The 20234-nt window shown below is 30.6% G+C and overlaps 2 protein-coding genes across 2 annotated transcripts; one reads left to right on the top strand and one right to left on the bottom strand.

Moving 5' to 3' along the window:
* Positions 1 to 3728: 3728 nt before the first annotated feature.
* Positions 3729 to 6409, top strand: LOC127119944 (60S ribosomal protein L4). The gene is made up of 2 exons (XM_051050314.1): positions 3729 to 4953; positions 6014 to 6409. The coding sequence occupies exons 1-2, from the start codon at positions 3847 to 3849 to the stop codon at positions 6125 to 6127; spliced, it is 1221 nt and encodes a 406-aa protein (XP_050906271.1). The 5' UTR covers positions 3729 to 3846; the 3' UTR covers positions 6128 to 6409.
* Positions 6410 to 17439: 11030 nt separating this feature from the next.
* Positions 17440 to 18211, bottom strand: LOC127119943 (heavy metal-associated isoprenylated plant protein 22). The gene is made up of 3 exons (XM_051050312.1): positions 18070 to 18211; positions 17914 to 17989; positions 17440 to 17833 (listed from the first exon to the last, which is right to left on the bottom strand). The coding sequence occupies exons 1-3, from the start codon at positions 18136 to 18138 to the stop codon at positions 17541 to 17543; spliced, it is 438 nt and encodes a 145-aa protein (XP_050906269.1). The 5' UTR covers positions 18139 to 18211; the 3' UTR covers positions 17440 to 17540.
* Positions 18212 to 20234: the final 2023 nt, after the last annotated feature.

Here is a 20234-nt window from a genome sequence, read left to right as displayed (position 1 = left end):
ACCAAATGAAAGATGCACAAAAGTTATCTCTTTATGCCAATGCTAAAAAAATTCATATGAAATGTAAAGCATAATGAATGAACAATCAACAACCGACAGTAAGCCATCATCATCTACAAATGCCCTAACCTCATCTTGCATCTACACTACTAAGAATTTCTTCAGCTTTGAAACATGAGTGATGACCTTCAATGGGGTGCAATCATGTAACAATTAAAGCACGAATCACTAGTTACTTTCAATTAACCATTGATACATAAAATCAACTTAAATTGAAATATGTATACCTTTTTGTGTTATTATTTGAAGGAAATATAATCAACATGCCATGTCAATAAGATAGGGTCAGAGGGCCCTCCGAAAAAACCTTTATCTATATGAACATCACGATCGTTAGTTGTATCATCCTGATATGGCACATTTGTAATAGCCCGAACAACCTTTATATCAACCCTCCGATCAACATAATTTATCACCGTAACATTTGCCTCCTCCTCATCATCTCTAGAGCGATCAACTTTACCTTATCTACGATAGAGAGTACGTGGTCTGTGAGTCTCTGTGATCCTCCTGCAGTGAGAAATAGTGAGAGCTACTTTACTCGCCCTAGTGGCCAAGTGACTGTCTTCATCATTTCCATTATTTCCGCTAAAGCTCTCTGCAACATCCCTAAGAGGTCTTGATCAACATATATGTTGATCAACTTGTCGAGATGTAGGGGTATCAGGTATAGTCTAAGACTCTAAAAGTTAATATGAAGCATAAGTATCTTTGTAATTATTGCTAAATATTTTATGTCTAAGAAGTGCAACAAGAAAAACAGGAGGAGGTGCAGCTATAAAAAATTAAAGAATGTTATCATTAAAAAAATTTAAAAAAACTAAAAGATGAAAAAAAGAAAATTAAGTTGGATTAAATATTTGTTTTTATCTTATAACATTGCCATTTTCCAAATTTAGTCCTTAAACATTTAATATTTAGGCATATAATCCTCCGAATAACTAATATTGCATGAAATGAATATATAGAGATAAGGATATTATTTTAAGGGTAATGTTAACATGTGCCTCTGCATAAATTAAGAATTAAACAAAGAAATATTATCTTAGAAATTGTATATTGATTTTAATAAAAATTTAAAATTAATTAATTAATTATTTTCCAATAAAAACTTTCTATAAATGAGTTTCTTAACTTATGCCCCTAGGATACAAATTAGCATTATCCGACTTTTAAAAATAGAAATTAAATTTCAAAGATTTTAATTTTATAGAAATAAAAAATATATTTAATTTAAATGAGTATTCAAAAATATAAAATAAATCTTTGAATAATTTTCTTTTTTTACATTTAAAAAAAAGTCAATAGAATCTTTAAAATATCACTTTTTTAAATTAATTTAATCATAAATTATTTTAGTATTAATTAAAAAGTCTCTAAATATGTTCTCATTAAATCATTTAGTCAAGATAACCATGAATCAAAATCCTAACCTGCCTAAGATTGACATTTACGAGCAGACAGTTCTAAACCTTATTAGAATTAAGAGGAAAGTAAGAAAAAGAATTCGCAAGAAGACGAAAGTTTACCCAGAAATTTCGCGAATAAATATTGGGAGATGGAGAATACATATGAGCAAAAAGGGGCTTATTCTAATCACTCAATCAAAAAGCTTCGTACCCAGAATGAGAGGCCGAAAATGCAAATGAATTGGGAGACCAATGGATATAACAATGATCATGGAATAGAAGAAATAAAAGTTAAGGCATATAGCATGACGGGGAATACTACAACAAAGGACAAAAATCACAAAAATGACAACAAAAATGGGTATCTGAAGATGACCCATAGATTTTTTTATATAGAAGAAAACTCCACGAGAAGATTAAAAAATGTTGGGTGACAATATGGACACAAAAGGTCTAGAAAGAGGAGGGGGGGGGGGGGGGGGTTGAATAGATCTATCCCTAACTAAAACGATCTCAAAAATATTTTAGGTCCTATAAAACGAAATCAAATATTTTAAAAAGCGCGAAAGCAAAATACAACACTAAGAGAGCTCAGAAGCATCTCAATAAATTAAACCAACAATGATGCAAGAATTATCATGATGAATGCATAAAATTAAAAGAGATAAGAGAAAAAAGAAAGAAAAATACAGATAGATATATAGTGGTTCAACGTTCATTCCCGCTTTGCCTACTCTACTTTTAATGGTGTTAAAACTATTGGGAAATGATCTTCCACTATTTTGATAACAATGAATTATCACACAATAATTTCCTCTATTGATGCATATGTGGCCATCACCTTGATCCCACCGAATTCTTCTCGGAGCGACTTCCATAGCCAACTCCCAACTTTGTCTGCAAACAATGTTTACACAACTTTATCAAAGTTGGACAACTTCTAACTCTGCCTTACGAATAGTTTGTACTATACTTCGCCAAAGCTTTCCAAGGAGTATATTGAAACTCTCCTCTTGATGCATAACATACAATACAAACCGCATTCAAGAAACGATCTCTACACCTGTTACAAATAACAAACTTCTCACAAAAATATTAGATACCCTAATGTATCAATAGTCTCCCTCAAACACTCAATCTTTAGAGATGAAGGTCCACAATAATGGATAAAGACTAAGGTTGAGGATGATGAATAATGCCAAAGAATCTAAGGTTGAGGATGATGGAGGAGCTCAGGACCATCAACGCGCAAATAAATGACAAGATACTAGAAAACATAAATAACAACAACAATCATAACTCAAAGAATGGAAGTAAGAGACAAAGGATGACGAACAAAGTAGAAAACAAAGAAGATAAGAGTTAATGTCCTCCTGAATCAGGGTGGATTAAATGTAATACTTATGCAAACCTAACATTGAAGGTTTGTTGGGGATTTGGTTACATATTCAGAAACGAATACAGTGAAGTGCTTGCGTCGGGGACGGAAACGATGAATGGAAATGATGATCTAAATTTAGTTGAAGTGATAGCGATTCGCCAAGTCATAGATGTGGCGATAAATTGCTGCTTCAGGAAGATTCACTTCGAAATGGATAACATCACCATAGCTAACAACTTAAACGGAGAAGAAGATAGAACTCTAAGTGAAAGGGTATGAAAAGATATCAGGAAGAAGGCGAAAATGTCGTAAAATTTTAGGATTTCTTTCATTAAGAGAAAAAATAACACTCTAGATCACTATCTGGCTAATGGATCTCAGAATTCAAACATGGGAGAAGTAACATTGTTGTAAAGAAAATCCAATTTAAAAAAGAGATGCAACCCAATTAATTGATCTGCAGTTAAAATTAAAAAAAGAAAAAATTTAGTCCATCATTTTAAACCTCTAAATGTTAAATAGTTGAATAAAATATCATTCAAAATTATTCTAATTGATTTTAATAAAAGTATCTGTGAAATTGATAAAATAAAAGAGATAAATTTTTAAATACCATTTAGTTTTAGTTGAATATCAGAATCTTTACTATTAATTAATTTAAAATGTTAATTATTTAAAATAAAATAATATTAAAAAATAATATAAAATTGAATAGTCCTCATTTAATGAAAGATATCGGTCTTTAATTAAATTCAAAAATATTAAAATGTTGGTAGTTTAGAAATTACACTGTTTATTTATTCATTATTTAAAAATAATGCTATTTAATTTTGCTGGGCCAAATAAACAAAATACCCAAATGAATATGGGTTTAGGGTTTTCAAATTGAAGCCCAAACACACTATATTCATATCAATATCGCAGAACTAACCCTTTCCTTCTTCTTCATAGTAGTAGTACTCCAAAAACCCTAGCTAGAGTTTCATCCTCGCCGCCATGGCCACCGCCGCAGCACGTCCCCTTGTCACCGTGCAAGCCCTAGAAGGAGATGCGGCCACGGATACACCAACAACCCTCCCCATTCCCGATGTCATGCGTGCTTCAATCCGTCCTGACATCGTCAATTTTGTGCACTCCAACATCTCCAATAACAGCCGTCAGCCTTACGCTGTCAGCCGTCGTGCCGGTCACCAAACATCAGCTGAGTCATGGGGAACCGGTCGTGCTGTTTCCCGTATCCCTCGTGTTGCAGGTGGTGGAACTCACCGTGCCGGTCAGGCAGCATTCGGAAACATGTGTCGTGGTGGTAGGATGTTTGCACCAACCAGGATCTGGCGCCGATGGCACCGTAAGATCAACGTTAACCAGAAGCGTTATGCAGTTGTTTCCGCCATCGCTGCCTCCGCTGTCCCCTCCCTTGTTCTTGCTCGTGGTCACAGGATCGAGACTGTTCCTGAGTTTCCTCTCGTCGTCGGTGATTCAGCTGAAGGAGTTGAGAAAACAAAGGAAGCGATCAAAGTTCTGAAAAAGATCGGAGCTTTTCCCGATGCTGAGAAAGCAAAAGACAGCCATGGCATTCGTCCTGGAAAGGGAAAAATGCGCAATCGTCGCTATATCTCTCGTAAGGGTCCACTCATTGTCTACAGCACTGAAGGAGCTAAAGCTGTGAAAGCTTTCAGGAACATTCCAGGTGTTGAGATAACCAATGTGGAGAGATTGAATCTTTTGAAGCTTGCACCTGGTGGACATTTGGGTAGGTTTGTGATTTGGACCAAATCTGCATTTGAGAAATTGGATTCCATTTATGGATCATTTGATAAGGCTTCTGAGAAGAAGAAAGGGTATGTTCTACCTAGGGCCAAGATGACCAACTCTGATTTGACTAGGATTATTAATTCCGATGAAGTTCAATCTGTTGTGAGACCTATTAAAAAGGAAGTTAAGCGTGCAACTCTTAAGAAGAATCCTCTTAAGAATCTTAATGTTATGCTTAGACTTAATCCTTATGCTAAGACCGCTAAGAGAGCGGCTTTGCTTGCTGAGGCTCAGCGTGTTAAGGCTAAGGCCGAGAAGCTTGATAAGAAGAGAAAGACTGTTTCTAAGGTGATATTGATATTAATATCATGCTCTGTTTTTTGCATTTTGTTTAGATACTAACAATGCTTGAGATGTATAACATGCTGTATATACTAGCCGACATGCTTGCATAGCTTATGCTTTTGATGTTTAATGTATATCTTTGTGCATTTATCAAGTTGTATTTTCATGTTAGCTTTTAATGTTGGTTTGATTTGTTCTTAGTATATGTTATGAAATGACAAGTCATGTGGTAGTTTTTGCACTTTGATTTGAATTGTGATTTTCTAAGGGTATGTTTGGATTGGTGGTATGAGATGGAATGGAGTGGTAAATAACTAAATATTGACATTCCATTGTTTGGATTTGCAAATAATGGATGGAGTGGAATGAAACATGATGGAATCCATTCCTTCCATCTTATTTGGGGTGTATGCACTCTGCAATAGAAATGAGACCGTTTTTATAAAATATTCAAACTATGTGAATGAAATCTATATTCAATTCAGTTTCACTCCATTCCACTATGTTATGTTCTATCACACCCTGCTCTGTTATGTTCTATCACACCCTGCTCTGTTATGTTCCATCAATTCAAATATAGTCTAATGTGTAGTGACCCTTTAATATATTGATTAATTGTTCGAAATAAGCTATTTTTATGTGTATGCATGTTACATAGTTAATACTTGATTGAATGATCATTGTATATTTGTTTGAGACTTGTTTGCTTGTTCCATATTCTGCTCTACTTTAGAGGCTGATCTTCTTCCTTGTCTACTTATTTTTAACAAATGATATAAGCACACCCTATTCATTTTTATCATGAAGTGCATTTAATGATTGTGAGTTAAAGTATGTGTCGGCTGTAAGTGGATTTGATGAACACATTGAAGTAATTAATTTAATGCACTTCTCTAATTTTTGCCCTTGACTCTTGGTTTAACCCATTCAATATGTTATCTGTTTCTTTCGGATTGTATACTATTTGCTGCACACTTCATAATAGAGTTATTTTTTTGTGAGATGAGAGTTAATATTTTTTGAAGCTAATGTTATTTTCATTGTGCTCTTTTTACTCTATCAGGAGGAAGCTTCTGCTATCAAAGCTGCAGGAAAAGCTTGGTACAACACCATGGTTTCAGATTCTGACTATACCGAGTTTGACAACTTCTCTAAGTGGCTGGGGGTTTCACAGTGAAGTCCATTTATATGTTAATGAGAGTTTTTTTTGTCTGGTTTTCTACTGTTTTCCGGGTTTAGGGTAATGCACATTATGCATACAGTATGGAAATTTTGGTCGTTTTGTTTTAGTGCAAACTGTTGGTTGCATCAGAATAATCTAGCTTGTGTTATTTTTTCTATAATCTTCTATCCTTTTTCTCGTAAGCCACAGATCAGGTGGCTACTGGTGTGAGGGCATCGTTAAGTTTTGGGATATTATTGGCTTAAATATATGTTTGGTCTTTTATCTTTTGCTCAATTTATTTTAGTTATTTATCTTTTAAAACTATTTGTTTTGGTCATAAATCTTTGCCATCTTTTCTAAGTTTTACAAATTCACTCTTTTAATAATCTTTGTTTATGGGAATCTTCTAATTTACCATACTACTAGGTTAACAGAGCCAATATTTGTTTGTGGTTGTCTTTACTTTATTCAAAATATTTAACTTGAGTGGAGTTAGTGTTTGTTACTTTCATTGGTTTAATTTACTGTTGCAGCTCCTGCCATGTTATTTCCTGCGTATGCTTATGCATTTTATTAACTGAAAATTGTGCCGCCAGTATGTGTTCAGTTTTAGGTTGGTATTGATCACAAGACAAAACAGTTTTGATTAGAAGTGTGTTTTAGTAATTTATGTTGTTTGGATAGTTTTGATCAAAATTACATAGTGTAATTACCAAAATTTTATTTAATTGTTTATTTGTTTAGTCTGTTTCTTTAAAATTTATTTATTTATTGTTATTTTCTTATATTAATTTATTTTTTATGAGATACAAAATTATTTACATATAATATTGACAGTACTTTTAAATAAAATTAAGATGATTTCTTTGATATAAGATTAGAATTTAATTGAAATAAATTTACAGTCTAAAAGAATTTTACGAAGTAACTTTGTAAATTAACAGATGAAGGTGATGAAGGATAATTTTTTTTTTTACATGGATAGTACATATTAATTAATCCTATAGGATTATGTGTATCCTAAAAATTAACTAATAGATGTTTTACTTTTTATCAACAATTTGAGTTTTGAAAAATGAAGTGAGTTTTAAAACCAAATGAGCTTTAAAAAAACTTGGGTTTTCTCTGATGTAGAATAGAGGGTTGAGAATTGATCAGGTAAATCTTGTTCACCGCCATAAGATTGAAGCTTGGTAAATATCCCCCATATAAATTTTCAGTCTTTTAGCTGATAAATTGCACGTGTTAGAATCTATTCTTCTTCATATTAACTGACGCTGTGGTCGAAGCTCGAGTACGTTTGATGTGTCTCAAACTAACGCAAAATTTGCTTAAATGTGTCATGATAACTTTCTGATATTTTTTGTAAGGGCTTAAATGCACTTTAATCTTTTATTTTTGTGTATTTAATATTTTGGTTTTCCATTTTAAAGCTTAGCTTTTTGGTTTCATATTCTTATTTTTGACGTGGCACTCCAACAATTTCGTTTGAGATTAATCGTAATGTATTGTCAGTATAAAAAAATTATATTGTCACTTTGTATTACTTTTTAAATGTTTAAAATAAAAGTCAAACATTTCAAATAAATCAGTAATTGTGATTAACTGATAGTGTAAAAAATCTTTACACTATCAGGGTATATCAATTAAATTCATTCTGTTTTATAAAATCATTTACTTTTTTAATTCTAAATTATTTATTTATTATAAAGTTAATAAATAAAGCATGATTCTTATATGTCTGCCCAACGAACCAGAATTCAAATCAAACACTATCAAATTTTTCTCTCAATCAAGTTGAAACCACGCATTCCATAGCAATGACCAAGTTAAGTATTGTGTAATTATCCCTTTTGCAAAGTAACCATGGTTTCACTTATTTTCTTGTTTATTTTGTGGTTTACCATGGATTTTAATGTTAACTTGTGGTCCCAAATATTTTGTTTATGTTTTTTTATGTTGTGGTCCCATCATCTTGGACTGGAGTTAAAAAATGTCATGTGGATAGTTGCAAGGGTAACTACGGTACCAAAATGAGACATAACAATGCAAAGAATGAAGACCTTAAATGAAAATGCATAGAAGGACATGCCAGAGATATATGTAGTATTTTTGGAGTAGATCACACTCCTAGACCTATACAAAACATGACCTGTAGGTAAACTTGAGGCCTTTAATAGAGAATTATTGGGGCATAGGGACACGTCTATAATTACTCTATTAGAGGGGATTAAATATTATTATAACAAAGAGGATAACTTCCTAGAATGCCTTGTTGCATAGGTACAATGGAGAAATATGTCATAGAATTCAATTGGTCATTGAGAAGAATAAAAAAAACGCAGATGGGTGAACTCCAACATGTCATGGTGATGTTAATTTTGCAATCTTTGGAGTAACCAATGATATTAAGTCATATCGTGTTGATATACAAAAGGAAACATGCTCATGTAGAATGTGAGATTTGTCTGGGATACCTTGTTGTCATGTCATCACAGGTATGTGAAACATTAAGAAAAAACATGAGGATTATGTGATTGAGTGCTATAAGTATAATCCTGTTTGTAGGGGTGTACATGGGATGGGTCAACCCACAAAACCCGGTCAAATCTACCTGAAAAAATCCATTAAAGTGGGTTGGATCGGATAATTAGGTGAATATGGGTTTAAAAACTAAAAAACCTATTAAAAAATTGGACTTAAGGTAAAATCAGATCCAAACCCAAAAACTCTATTGACCCACTAACTATACATTTTTTTATTACAATTTTAGTGATTTTGATGAATATTAACTTAGTTGTTGCAATTTTAATCTCTTGAACATTTAATATTTTAGTGAATCATGACTTTAACAAATTTTAGATATTTCACTCTTTAGTTATATTGATGTTAATACGATTTCATGTCATACATCTTTAATTTGTTGCTAGTATTTTATGATAATTTTTATTAGTTGATGTACATTTATTATTTTATGATGCTAAAAAATAGTTAAACTATGTTATCTAATTTTTAAGAAGATTAAAACGTTGAATAATTTTTATAAAAAATATGATGACTCATCATTTAATCATTTAATATTAATAAAACATACAATTTTATTTGGACAACCTATTACCCAACCCTATCCAAGCCGAAAATTATTGAGTTTGTCCAAACCGACTCATTGATGTAGCGGGTGATTATTTTACCTCACTCAAATCGGAGTATACTATATGAATTGAGTATTAGATTTGATTAAATCCAACCCAAAACGGTCCATTTACACCCCTACCTATTTTAGTCTTAGTAAAATTTAATGATTTTGTCTTGGTGTGAGTATTTATTTATGATCCTGTCTGGCAAGAAATTAACATTTGAGAAGACTTTCCCAAACATTGTCTTTCCAACAAATGAACCACAAATACGGTCAATGGTTGATCAAGTACCAATTTATCCCCCTGTGATGAGTGGATAATTGGTCGACTAAAAAATATGAGAAACAAGACATGTGATGAACAAAAGAATCCTCATATACTTTCAAGGAGACTCTCAACAGTTGATTGTAAAAAAATATAGTGAACTTGGTCATAACAAGAGGAGTTGTGAAGGAAAGATAACAACTCACTGAGTAATACCTAAGGGAGGTAGCAAGAATGCAAAGACAACTAAGGGTGGAAAATGAAAGAAAACAACCAATGGAAATCCACATCAAAATTTATAAGGATCTAAAGCTACTCAACATTAGATGAATTAAGTAATTTAGGTCTTTTTTGCGTTTAATGAATTAAGATATTTTGGTATGCTGTAATGAACATCATTCATGATGAACATCTTTTGGTATGCTATAATGAGCATCTTTTGGTATGTTGTAATGGACATCTTATGAAATATATAAAAGTTGTTTTGGTATCCTATTGTTGTCAAAAAATGCCCAAGCCATGTCATATGCAGGCATACTGCATGCCAAGTCCAGGGCAGGTACAAGCTAAGTCATGCCAAATGCAGGCACCCTCAGGCCAATTGCATGCATACTCAGGCCAAATGTAGGCTAACTCAGGATAAAATGCAGGCGTACTGAGGCCAAAATGTAGGCATACTCATGTCAAATGCATACCAACTCATGCCACATGCAGGACATTGTACAGGTATTATGCAAGCCTTAATGTACCAACCTTATTCATTGAGTTTTGACAATATCATAACAAACTGAATTTATTCGTTAATATTGAACAAATTGAATTGGTTAAACATACTTCATTAATTAAACAAATGTATTACAATATCGTGGATAATTTGTTACAACACAATAACCTAAAACCTAATCACCTTAAATCTAACCAACATATGATTTGAACAAAACAACACCTAAAGCCTAATTCATTATGTTGCGGCGCAAAAAATACCCGAGCATAACGAACGCTTGAAATAATAACATAGTCACCACCGAAGTTTATTTATTCCAAAAGAAAAAGGAAATATTGTTAAAACCCTAAGAATAAAATATGGTCGTCGCAACCAAATTCAGGTTTGGGAGACGTTTATGTATGGGAAGGTATCGACACCTCATACATCTGTTGTACTCAACGGGAAGCGTTTAGTCAGCTTTGCGAATATGAGTGTTAGCATACGTTATTTGATTTCTTCTAATTATCAAAAAGTATTTATGTGAAAAGAAAGAGATTAAAAATAAAGTTTTTTTATTAGGGTGCTTGACAAGATTCCGAGTCTTGCTCCTACATATCCTCATATGCTATGAGAAATTCAAAACTACATAGTTATGCACAAAAAAACATATATTTGGATTTTTTATTATAGTGTTTGACGAGACGTTGAATCTCGCTCTTACATATCCTCTGGTGCGATGAAGAATTCAAAACTATATAGTTCTAGGTAGCAAATGTTTATTGGTTAATCGATTTTAACACCGACGCATAGTGGAGGGTGGAACAAGATTTGGGTGGAATGTGATTCAAAGATAGCAACGATGGTTTTTGCTAGGGGTGGCAAAACGGGCTCGGCCTGTGGGGCATGCCCATTTTGCCGCACTTTTGTGCGGGGCGGACCAAGGATTTAGGCCCTCACCCTCAAATGTGTCCGCCCCGCCCTGCCCCGTTTTTTCGCGGGCTTTTGCGGGCACATGTATTTACATAAATTTTTGCATTTTTAGGCTTAAAGAGTGCAGTGCCTGCGGGCTTTCTCCGCCCCGCCCTCACTTTTTTGCGGGGCGGGTCTAAGTTTTAGATCCGCATCCTCAACTATGACCGCCCCGCCTCGCCCCATTTTTTTGCGGGCTTTTGCGGGGCGGGCATGCCCGTTTGCCATCCCTAGTTTTTGCTAACCCGTTGATGGTTCATTGGTGCCTTAGTAACAGATGGAAGCATTGTACCTACAACTCTTCTAATAGATCTTTGTTCATCTCTCATGTGTTCAGAGAGGGTAATCATTGTGCAAATAGAATTGCGAACATTGATTTGTCATCTATTGGTTTTACTTTGTGGAATTATATTCCTCTTGTTACTAGTAATGTCTTCTTTATAGATAAGTTAGGGCTTCCTAGTTATCGTTTTTGTAATTATAAGGTTTGATTTTGCCCCCTTCTTACTCTTTTATTTTTAATCTACTCTTCTTCTTTAAAAAAGTAGTTACAATATATATATATATATATATATATATATATATATATATATATATATATTATATATATATATATATATATATATATAATATATATATATATATATTATAAGCATTTTTTTCTATTTTCACACTTATTAAAAATATTTAGTTTTGTGAGAAAATTAAGTTAGATGGACAAAATTATTCTCAATTAGAATTAAATGAAACATAGGATATCATGCCCACATTTACTTGGTAATGTGTCATTCATGATTGAATTGACGGTAGTAGTAACAATTAATAGCAACACTTATAATAATAAATTATTTTTTATATGGTCAGAACATTAAAAAAATGTCATTTGTATTAATTTCAACTTTATCACACTTTCTATACCTTGTATTCTTAAAACTTTTGCACGGTAATTTAAATTTTGTAAATGAAATTTTTGGTGATAATATTTTTCGGTTTAATTTTTATACTTCCCTCCTTAATTTTCTACTTGATTTTCTATATATTTAAGATTAAAACTAACACTAAAATGAATGTGATTTTTCTTTGTGTGTATGAAAATGCCTCTTGATATTGATTTAAATTTATTCTTATCATATGAAGAAGAAGAAATAACTAATGTTGAGTTGAATGTAAATCCCTCATATGTTGACTTGAACGTGTATCCTTCATATGAGGAAGAATCTAATATTAATTTAAATATGAATAATTTATATGAAGTAGCAGAAGAAGAATATAGAGATGATTTGATGAACGTTGATCTCTCATATGAAGAAGTTTTTCATGAAAATGAGACTCTAACTCATTCTTCTACCAATACATAATCAACCATGTTGATATCTCTCTAAATAAGGCAACAGGTAATTTTCCTATGTTTTCATTGTTATGAGCTATTTTAAAGAAAAGATGTTATACTATTCTACTAGTTATATTATTTTACTTACTATACTTTTATGTTTCTATTTGGAACGCTGAATTTCTACTTCACAAAGGACTTGTACTTTTCAATTTGTATGCTAGTGCCCTTCTATTTTCATACGAGCTAAGACACCATACATCATGCCACTTATATTTTCTATTTTTATTTTGGATGTTGAATTTCTTTTTATTTATACAGTATTACTTATTCATTGTTTCAATAAAAATAAAGACATGCAATTGTTTTATGCCTATTATATTTATAATGTTTCGATTCTTGCCATATTAAATTAGACTAGTTGATTTATTGCCATAACAAAAAATTTGTTTTATTTTTAGTAATTGAGTTATTGTTTTAAACTCACATAAAAAAGTAATATTTATTTTATTGATTTGTAATTATGCTTTCTTTTTAATTTATAATAATTCAATTTTTTTGAGTAGAAAATCTTGTTAATGAAACACAACCATTGAAAAGGAAACGTTCTTTTTTGGATAACACGTAGCGGAAAATTATTTCTGAAATATTGATAAATTCATGTTGTGAAGGAAAACTTAATCGTGGAATTGTTAAAAAAGTTGTTTCCTCTTATTCAGTCTCTACAAATGTTATTTATCGGATTTAGAGACAGATTAATGAAACAGGTGATGCATGCAACAATAACACAAAAAATTATGGTCGTAAAAGAGTTGAGATAGACTTTGATTTTTTTTGTGATATTTTGTTATCTAAGTGTATCACTTTTTGATCTTTAACAAAAGCTTTAGGTATTAGAAGCAAGTCAATATTGGAAAAATATGTGAGTGAAGGGGTATTGCGTCAACATTCAAGCGCATTGAAGCCACATATGAAGAATGATAATATGAAACAACGTCTTAGATCCTGCTTGAGTATGCTTGAGAAAACTAGCATTCCTCGTGATCCAATTTTTAAATCCATGTATAATATTGTGCACATAGATGAAAAGTGATTTTATATGTCAAAAAATTCAACAAATTATTACCTTCTTGCAAATGAGAATGATCCATATAGGACTTGCAGAAATAAAAATTATATTCAAAAAGTCACGTTTTTAGTAGCGATAGCTAGACCCATATTTGATGATGAAGATAATATGATGTTCACTGGAAAAATTGGTGTGTTTCCCCTAGTCGATAAAGTGCCGACAAGAAGGTCAAGTGTCAATCGATCACCAGAGACACTTGAAACAAAACCAATTACTTTTATCACTAAAGATGTCAGTCGAATGTTTTTAATAAACAAGATCTTACCGACCATCAAAGAAAAATAGTCACGAGAGCATGCATGTGAGACAATTTGTATTCAGCAAGATAATGCACCGTGTCATGTTTCTTTAGATGATGAAGAATTTCGTGTAACAGCATCTGAAGGAGACTTTAACATTCGTTTGACTTGTCAACCGCCTAATTCTCCCGATTTAAATGTTTTGGATTTAGGTTTCTTTAGTGTCATACAATCATTGCAACAGAAAGAAGTGGTTAATTCAGTTGATGAGCTTATCCAAGTCGTAGAAAATGCTTATGAGTCTTTTGATATCAAAAGTTCAAACAAGATTTTTCTTACACTTCAATCGTGTATGGTTGAAATTATGAAGAAGAAGAAAGGATCCAATGATTATAAAATTCCTCACATGAAAAAAGATGTATTGTTTATTCAAGGAAGGCTACTCACTTGATTCAAATGTGATAGAGAATTAGTTCAAAAAACTTATGAATATTTATATAATATTGGCTAAACAAATGTGATAGAAATTTTTATATTATGAAAAAGTTGAATTGCATGAGTTATTATAACTACTGGTACTTATTTTCTAATTATATTTTAAGTGAAAAAATTGATATAAAATATATGAAATTAGCTCAAATATAAAATTGAATAGTACTTCTATGATTTTTTTTAATTAAAAAATTGAAGAATGAATAAGGAGTATACAATTTGCTTTAAGCAAAAAGTTATTAATAACAATTTGAAATAAATGCAGCTATACAGTATCAAATAATTTAAAATGAAATATGAAGTAAAATAAAAGGAAAATATGCATAATAAGACAAAAGTACTATTCCTCGATAGAGAGAATTAACATGAGTATAGTATTGCACATTAAATGTGCATTGTTACTTTTATTGATATTAGACAAAGAGTATTTTTGGAATAAAATATTTAATAGAGTAGAATATATTGACTTTTGTTTATATTTAACGCTAAAAAATTCTAAAGATTTTTGTTTATAAATAAGAACAGAGAGTACTAGTATATGCTAAAGTGAAATGTGTTAAAGATGAAAAATAAAAGGTTTTGATTCAAGAAAAAGATATAAAAAATAGGTGGACGACGTACTTCAATAAATTTATTAAATGAAGAAGATTATATCTGACTAGACTATAGCTACCTCAACGTTAAAGAAAATGATTGAAACTATAATTACTAGCGTGAGATTAAAAAAAAGATAAAATAAATGTTGAAAAATATGAATAACAATAAAATGGTTGAGTCATACAACATACTTTTAAAAATTTTGAAAATGTAAAAAATTCTTGAAAATTTAAATCACGAAACTCTTTAATAAAATTATGAGGTCAAAGTTAAAGATGATAAAATGAGTCCGGTATGACAGATGTACATCCTGTCTATTTTTTCGCGGACTTTTGATGGACGAACATATCCGTTTGTCTTCCCACAAAACAAATGTCGAATGAAAAAAAGAAAATACTAATCAATAAGAATCATAAGTATACACAATTGTATAATTATAGAGATATTAAATTTATGAGTTGTGAAAAAGCGATTGAAAAGAGAATAAAAAAAATACTTACAAGGTTTTTAGGATTTTCAAATTTATGAAATAGAAAAGAAGAAAAAGAAATTAAAATATGGTAATAATCTTTCAAAAAATAATTTGAAGATTTTAGAATTTGAAGCTAACGAAAATGATAGAGACTGATGCATGAGTCAATTTCCATGACTAATACACATGACAGACACACCATGATGTTCCACTACATGAAATCATGGAATGCCAATGGAACAAGAATGCTGCAGTTACGCTTCCTGTTCCCTTATAGAAAGGGATAATATGTCAAATAATTTTCACCTTTCTTTTTTCTAAATTACCTAATTAGCTACATTATTTTATTTTTTAGCTTATAAATGTAGACCCCTTTTTTTCCGCCCCTAGCCGAAAGTATAAAATATAAAACATAAAACATAAAATAGTTAACAAAAGTTGATAGGGATGGTTCAAATAATTCACTTGTCATTATAAAAAAATGCATATTAAATATTTAGTAAATTGGAAATGTTTTATTCTTAAGATCCATTCTTGTTAAAACTAGATAAACAGTTCTAGTTATTTTGAAATATCAACCATCACTATAGTGTAATGAAATTCCACTGCATTCTCTTTTCTATGTGTAATCATTACTCCCAAACATAAAAAGATAAAGCAAGATACCATGTTATCTACATTTTGACAAATTTGACATTAATATTTTATTTTAAGCTTGGAAAAGAAAGCTTTTTAATTAAAAACCTTCATGACAGTGTAATAAACAATTCAAAGTAATCAACATTATTATGTATGTATGAAGCTTAGGTAAAAAAGTGTTTCACTCTTCAAAAGCATACTCAAGAGATCAATTTTTTATATTTTATTTTCTAATTTTTTGTCAATTTTATTTTCTCCCATTTATTTATTTTCATGCAAGTGAAGACATTTTGTTATAATGGCCTTGCATAAATCTTATTCCCTTTTTTAATTAATTTACTATCCATAACTTTTTTTTATTCAATTTTCTCTCCATAACAAAAAGTACATAGCTATATTATTCTTTCTCCACCTGACTTTCTTTTCTAATTTGTCAGAAATTTTTACTTTATATTTTGAAAAAAAATTATGAGAAAAAATTATGAAAAAAAATAATTTTATACTTGTTTTTTTATAAATTAAAAGAGTGATTTTTACATCCAATATTTTAAATATTAATTATTGAATATTAACATAATATAAAAAAAACATATTTTTTAATAATAATTTTTATGAAAAGTTATACAAAATATATTATCATTCTAATTTTTTTTTAATTTGTCATTAAAAAAATCGTAAAAAGATGAAATATTACATTACTTTTTAATAAGAAACTATATATTTAAATCAAATTTGCAATTATGTTTTTTTTATAAATATCTTCTAGTAAAAATATGCAATACTATATTTATATTTAAAAAACTGTAACACCTATGCATTTAATGCAAATCATTTATTGCATTCTTTCATCTTAATTTTTTTGTAAGTGTTTTGTTTATAATTTTAGTAGCCACCTAGTGATAAAAATATTATTCTATTTTATTTTTTTCTAAAGTTTAAATAAATATTTCTATGGGAAACCCCGTGCATTAAAAAAAATCATGCATATGAAGACAACTTTCTTATATAAATATTTTAGAATAAAAATCTTAATTCATTTGTATTCATATATTCAATGAAAAAAATATTATTTATTTATGAAAAAAATCATTTTTAAAAATTTGGCCATCGAAATAATGATTGTGGTCATCTCGAGTGAATTAATCATCTAATACTATTTTATCATAAAAATAATGAATAATGATATCAATATCGACGTCAATTGATACATTTTTATCGCGATCATTTTCATGTTAATATTTTTTAAATGCTGATGAAGCTTAACTGTGATGAATGGTGATTGGAGAAAACTACATTTAGCCCATAAATATAACCCAGAACTTGATTATACTAGTAGTCATTAAACACACATTTTACAACATGCTCAAAATAGCTTCCAAATCTTAATTCATCTATAGTACTATTAATAATTGATGATTAAAAAACAGCTTGAAAGCATGCTTAAAATAGCTTCACATGATTGAACATGCATTAGGATTATCATCACTGAAGAAAGAAGTGATGTTATCATCTGCTCCATTTGGATTTGGTAATGCTAATTCAGTGTTTCTCACAAATCCAGAGGGTGCATTCTTTGCATAAGCCTGTGTTACGTAAGGATATGCCACCAAATTATATTCAACATATGGCCAAAACTTAGCTCTTTTTCCTGTGCTTTGCACTCTCTTCAACACCTTGTTTCTATCCACATAACCAGTCACTGTTACCTTACTTTGCTCTCTATTCACATCCACTTCCTTCACACCTACACAAAAATATCAACATTCTTATATTCTATAAACTGCACAAAAATAGTTTGAGATATATATGATTATGGTTATGAACCTGACATATGGGAAACTGAACTTCGAACTCTTCTTTCACACCCATCACAGTCCATTTTCACCTTTATTTCAACTGTCTATAAGAGAAAAAAAATTAAGTTGCAAAAAATAAATAAATAAACACAATTTTCTGTTAAGATAGGAGCGTGAGAAAAACCTGCATTGGCTTGTGTTTCTTTTTTGGAGTGACAGAGAAGTAATCTGAGAGGAAATCTAGAGCACCCATTTTCTTAACAAAAAGGTGAGTTTTAGGATAATGTTTTGGTTGCCAAATTATATACTTATATAAGGGAATTATGGAAGTGATTTCCCTTACTATATATGCAACTTGTGCTATGAAATAATGCTTTATGTCATTCACTGATTGACCTAATTCACAATAATTGAAGTTTCAGAATTATTAATAGTTATTTTTTTTAATGAAATATAGTACAAAACATGCATATCTATCTATATTCATAATTTAAATTGGAAAATGATATAGCAATGAATCATTTTTGAAATGTCAATATTGCTATCTGAACGGCGCCAAACTAAATAAAATAATGCAATATTTTTGTAGGGGACACTTTGTTCTTTGACCATTAATAGATTAAGAAAAGACTGATATGATACATTTCATTGCACTATTCAAATGGAGTTCCATAAATCTTGCTAAGTTAAACGATTTGTCTACCTCCATTATTAGTCAACTGTCACCATCCAATTAAGGTTTGTGTTTTTTGTCTAGGATCAAGCATTGGTACTTCGATGGCACCCTTCTAAGGATTTCTATTAATCTAATTTATTACTATACTTTTTAATTATTACCTCAGTGTAGGGATAAAAAAAATATAAAGGTCTTCATAAAAGTTAATCACGTTTGTAAATTTTATTTATATATTTTCATAAACAAATTTATAAGTTATTTATTCAAGTCTGTAACATAAAAATTTGTAGTCGAATTTGAAAATTATTTGATGAATCGATTACTTTTTTTTTATTTGAAACGATAATTGTTAAAAGTATGTCTTAAAACTTTAACAATGTATCTAATTCATTCAAAATATTAGATTCTCTCCTTAAATTCTCAATTTTAAATTGATCCTATTTTTTTAATAAAAGTTATAAATTGGTCCTTATTAATTTTGTCCTTTAATTTTTTAAAATTGTAAATTAATCTTTATTCTTCAATTTTTCAATTTTGTAAAAATGATCCTATAAACTTAACAAAGAAGTTTTTTAGTACTCTATCTAAACAAAAGAATTTGAAAATGAATGAATTTCATTGAAACATTTTAATTGTTTAGAATTTTAAAATTCTAAAAAAAAATCTAATTACCTCATCTAAACACACTCTAAGTGATAAAGAGAAACGAATCATGTTTCAAGATTATAGTAATCAAAATGACTTTGGAAGTCGTCGAGGGTTGGCGGCGAAACCTATGTGGTGGTGCGGCGGGCAGTTCAATCTATTGGAGCTCGAATATAATTTTCTCGATTCACGTGTATTGGACTTCGTTGTTTTTTTATTTGTGGATTTGTTTGTTAATGAGTTGAGTTTTAGGCTTGTTCTGCTTCTATTGAATTTCTACAATTATAAATAGGTATTATTATTATTTTTTCTTTACAACCTCAAGAACTTTATAGTTAAAGACATGGAGAAGAGTTTGAGAATTCTAGTGCTAACCTTAGAGAGACAATGGTAAATTTATGAAATCTTGTTCTTGAGGGGACAAATGTTGGACACGATGTTGAGACAACTCGTCCAACTTGTTAAACCAATATGACAACAATCTAACAGCAACACGAGAATTGGTAACCCAGTTTGATGCAAACAACACCAACGTCTAGAAGACACTCTATCCACGAAAGGAAATTCACTACTTCGAATTAGTACAATCAGTCTTCTATGAACATCAACCCCATGATGTTCAACGTTTCTTCCTAATCCTAGTGACTTTCTATTTAGTCTTCCGCTAAATATGAGAACCCCTCTCACTTTCTTTTAATCACTAATCCCAAGTGACAAACTCAATAAACAATTTTTAAGAATGTTGAATACAACTCAAGTAAACAATATCAACACTATGTCATATGGCTGAAGCAACAATGTGATGTACAATCAACATAACCACTTTATTCTCAAGCTTATATAATTAATGTCTTGGAACAAAGTCTTCAACCTTAACAAAGATGGAGCTCTTGAGCCTAATGGTTTTGGTGTCTCATTCTTCAAGAATTTTTGGGATGTGATCATCCTTGATGTCTCTGCTGCTCTGACTCAATTCTTCCATTCTTCTTGGATTCTTCCCAACCACAACTCCAATCTCCTCATTCTAC

The sequence above is a fragment of the Lathyrus oleraceus genome, chromosome 2, assembly GCF_024323335.1.
Source record: "Lathyrus oleraceus cultivar Zhongwan6 chromosome 2, CAAS_Psat_ZW6_1.0, whole genome shotgun sequence".
Lineage (NCBI taxonomy): Eukaryota > Viridiplantae > Streptophyta > Magnoliopsida > Fabales > Fabaceae > Lathyrus > Lathyrus oleraceus.
The sequence above is the reverse complement of the archived record's forward strand: the minus strand, read 5'-3'. Positions and strand labels throughout refer to the sequence as shown.

Bases quoted from the DNA above. Each gene is read 5' to 3' on its own strand.
- LOC127119943 (XM_051050312.1), bottom strand. From the start codon at position 18,138: ATGGGTGCTCTAGATTTCCTCTCAGATTACTTCTCTGTCACTCCAAAA. The intron at 17,990-18,069 runs GTTTTTCTCACG...TTTCTCTTATAG, and splicing joins AGAAACACAAGCCAATGCAG to ACAGTTGAAATAAAGGTGAA. The intron at 17,834-17,913 runs GTTCATAACCAT...ATTTTTGTGTAG, and splicing joins TTCAGTTTCCCATATGTCAG to GTGTGAAGGAAGTGGATGTG.
- LOC127119944 (XM_051050314.1), top strand. From the start codon at position 3,847: ATGGCCACCGCCGCAGCACGTCCCCTTGTCACCGTGCAAGCCCTAGAA. The intron at 4,954-6,013 runs GTGATATTGATA...TTACTCTATCAG, and splicing joins AGAGAAAGACTGTTTCTAAG to GAGGAAGCTTCTGCTATCAA.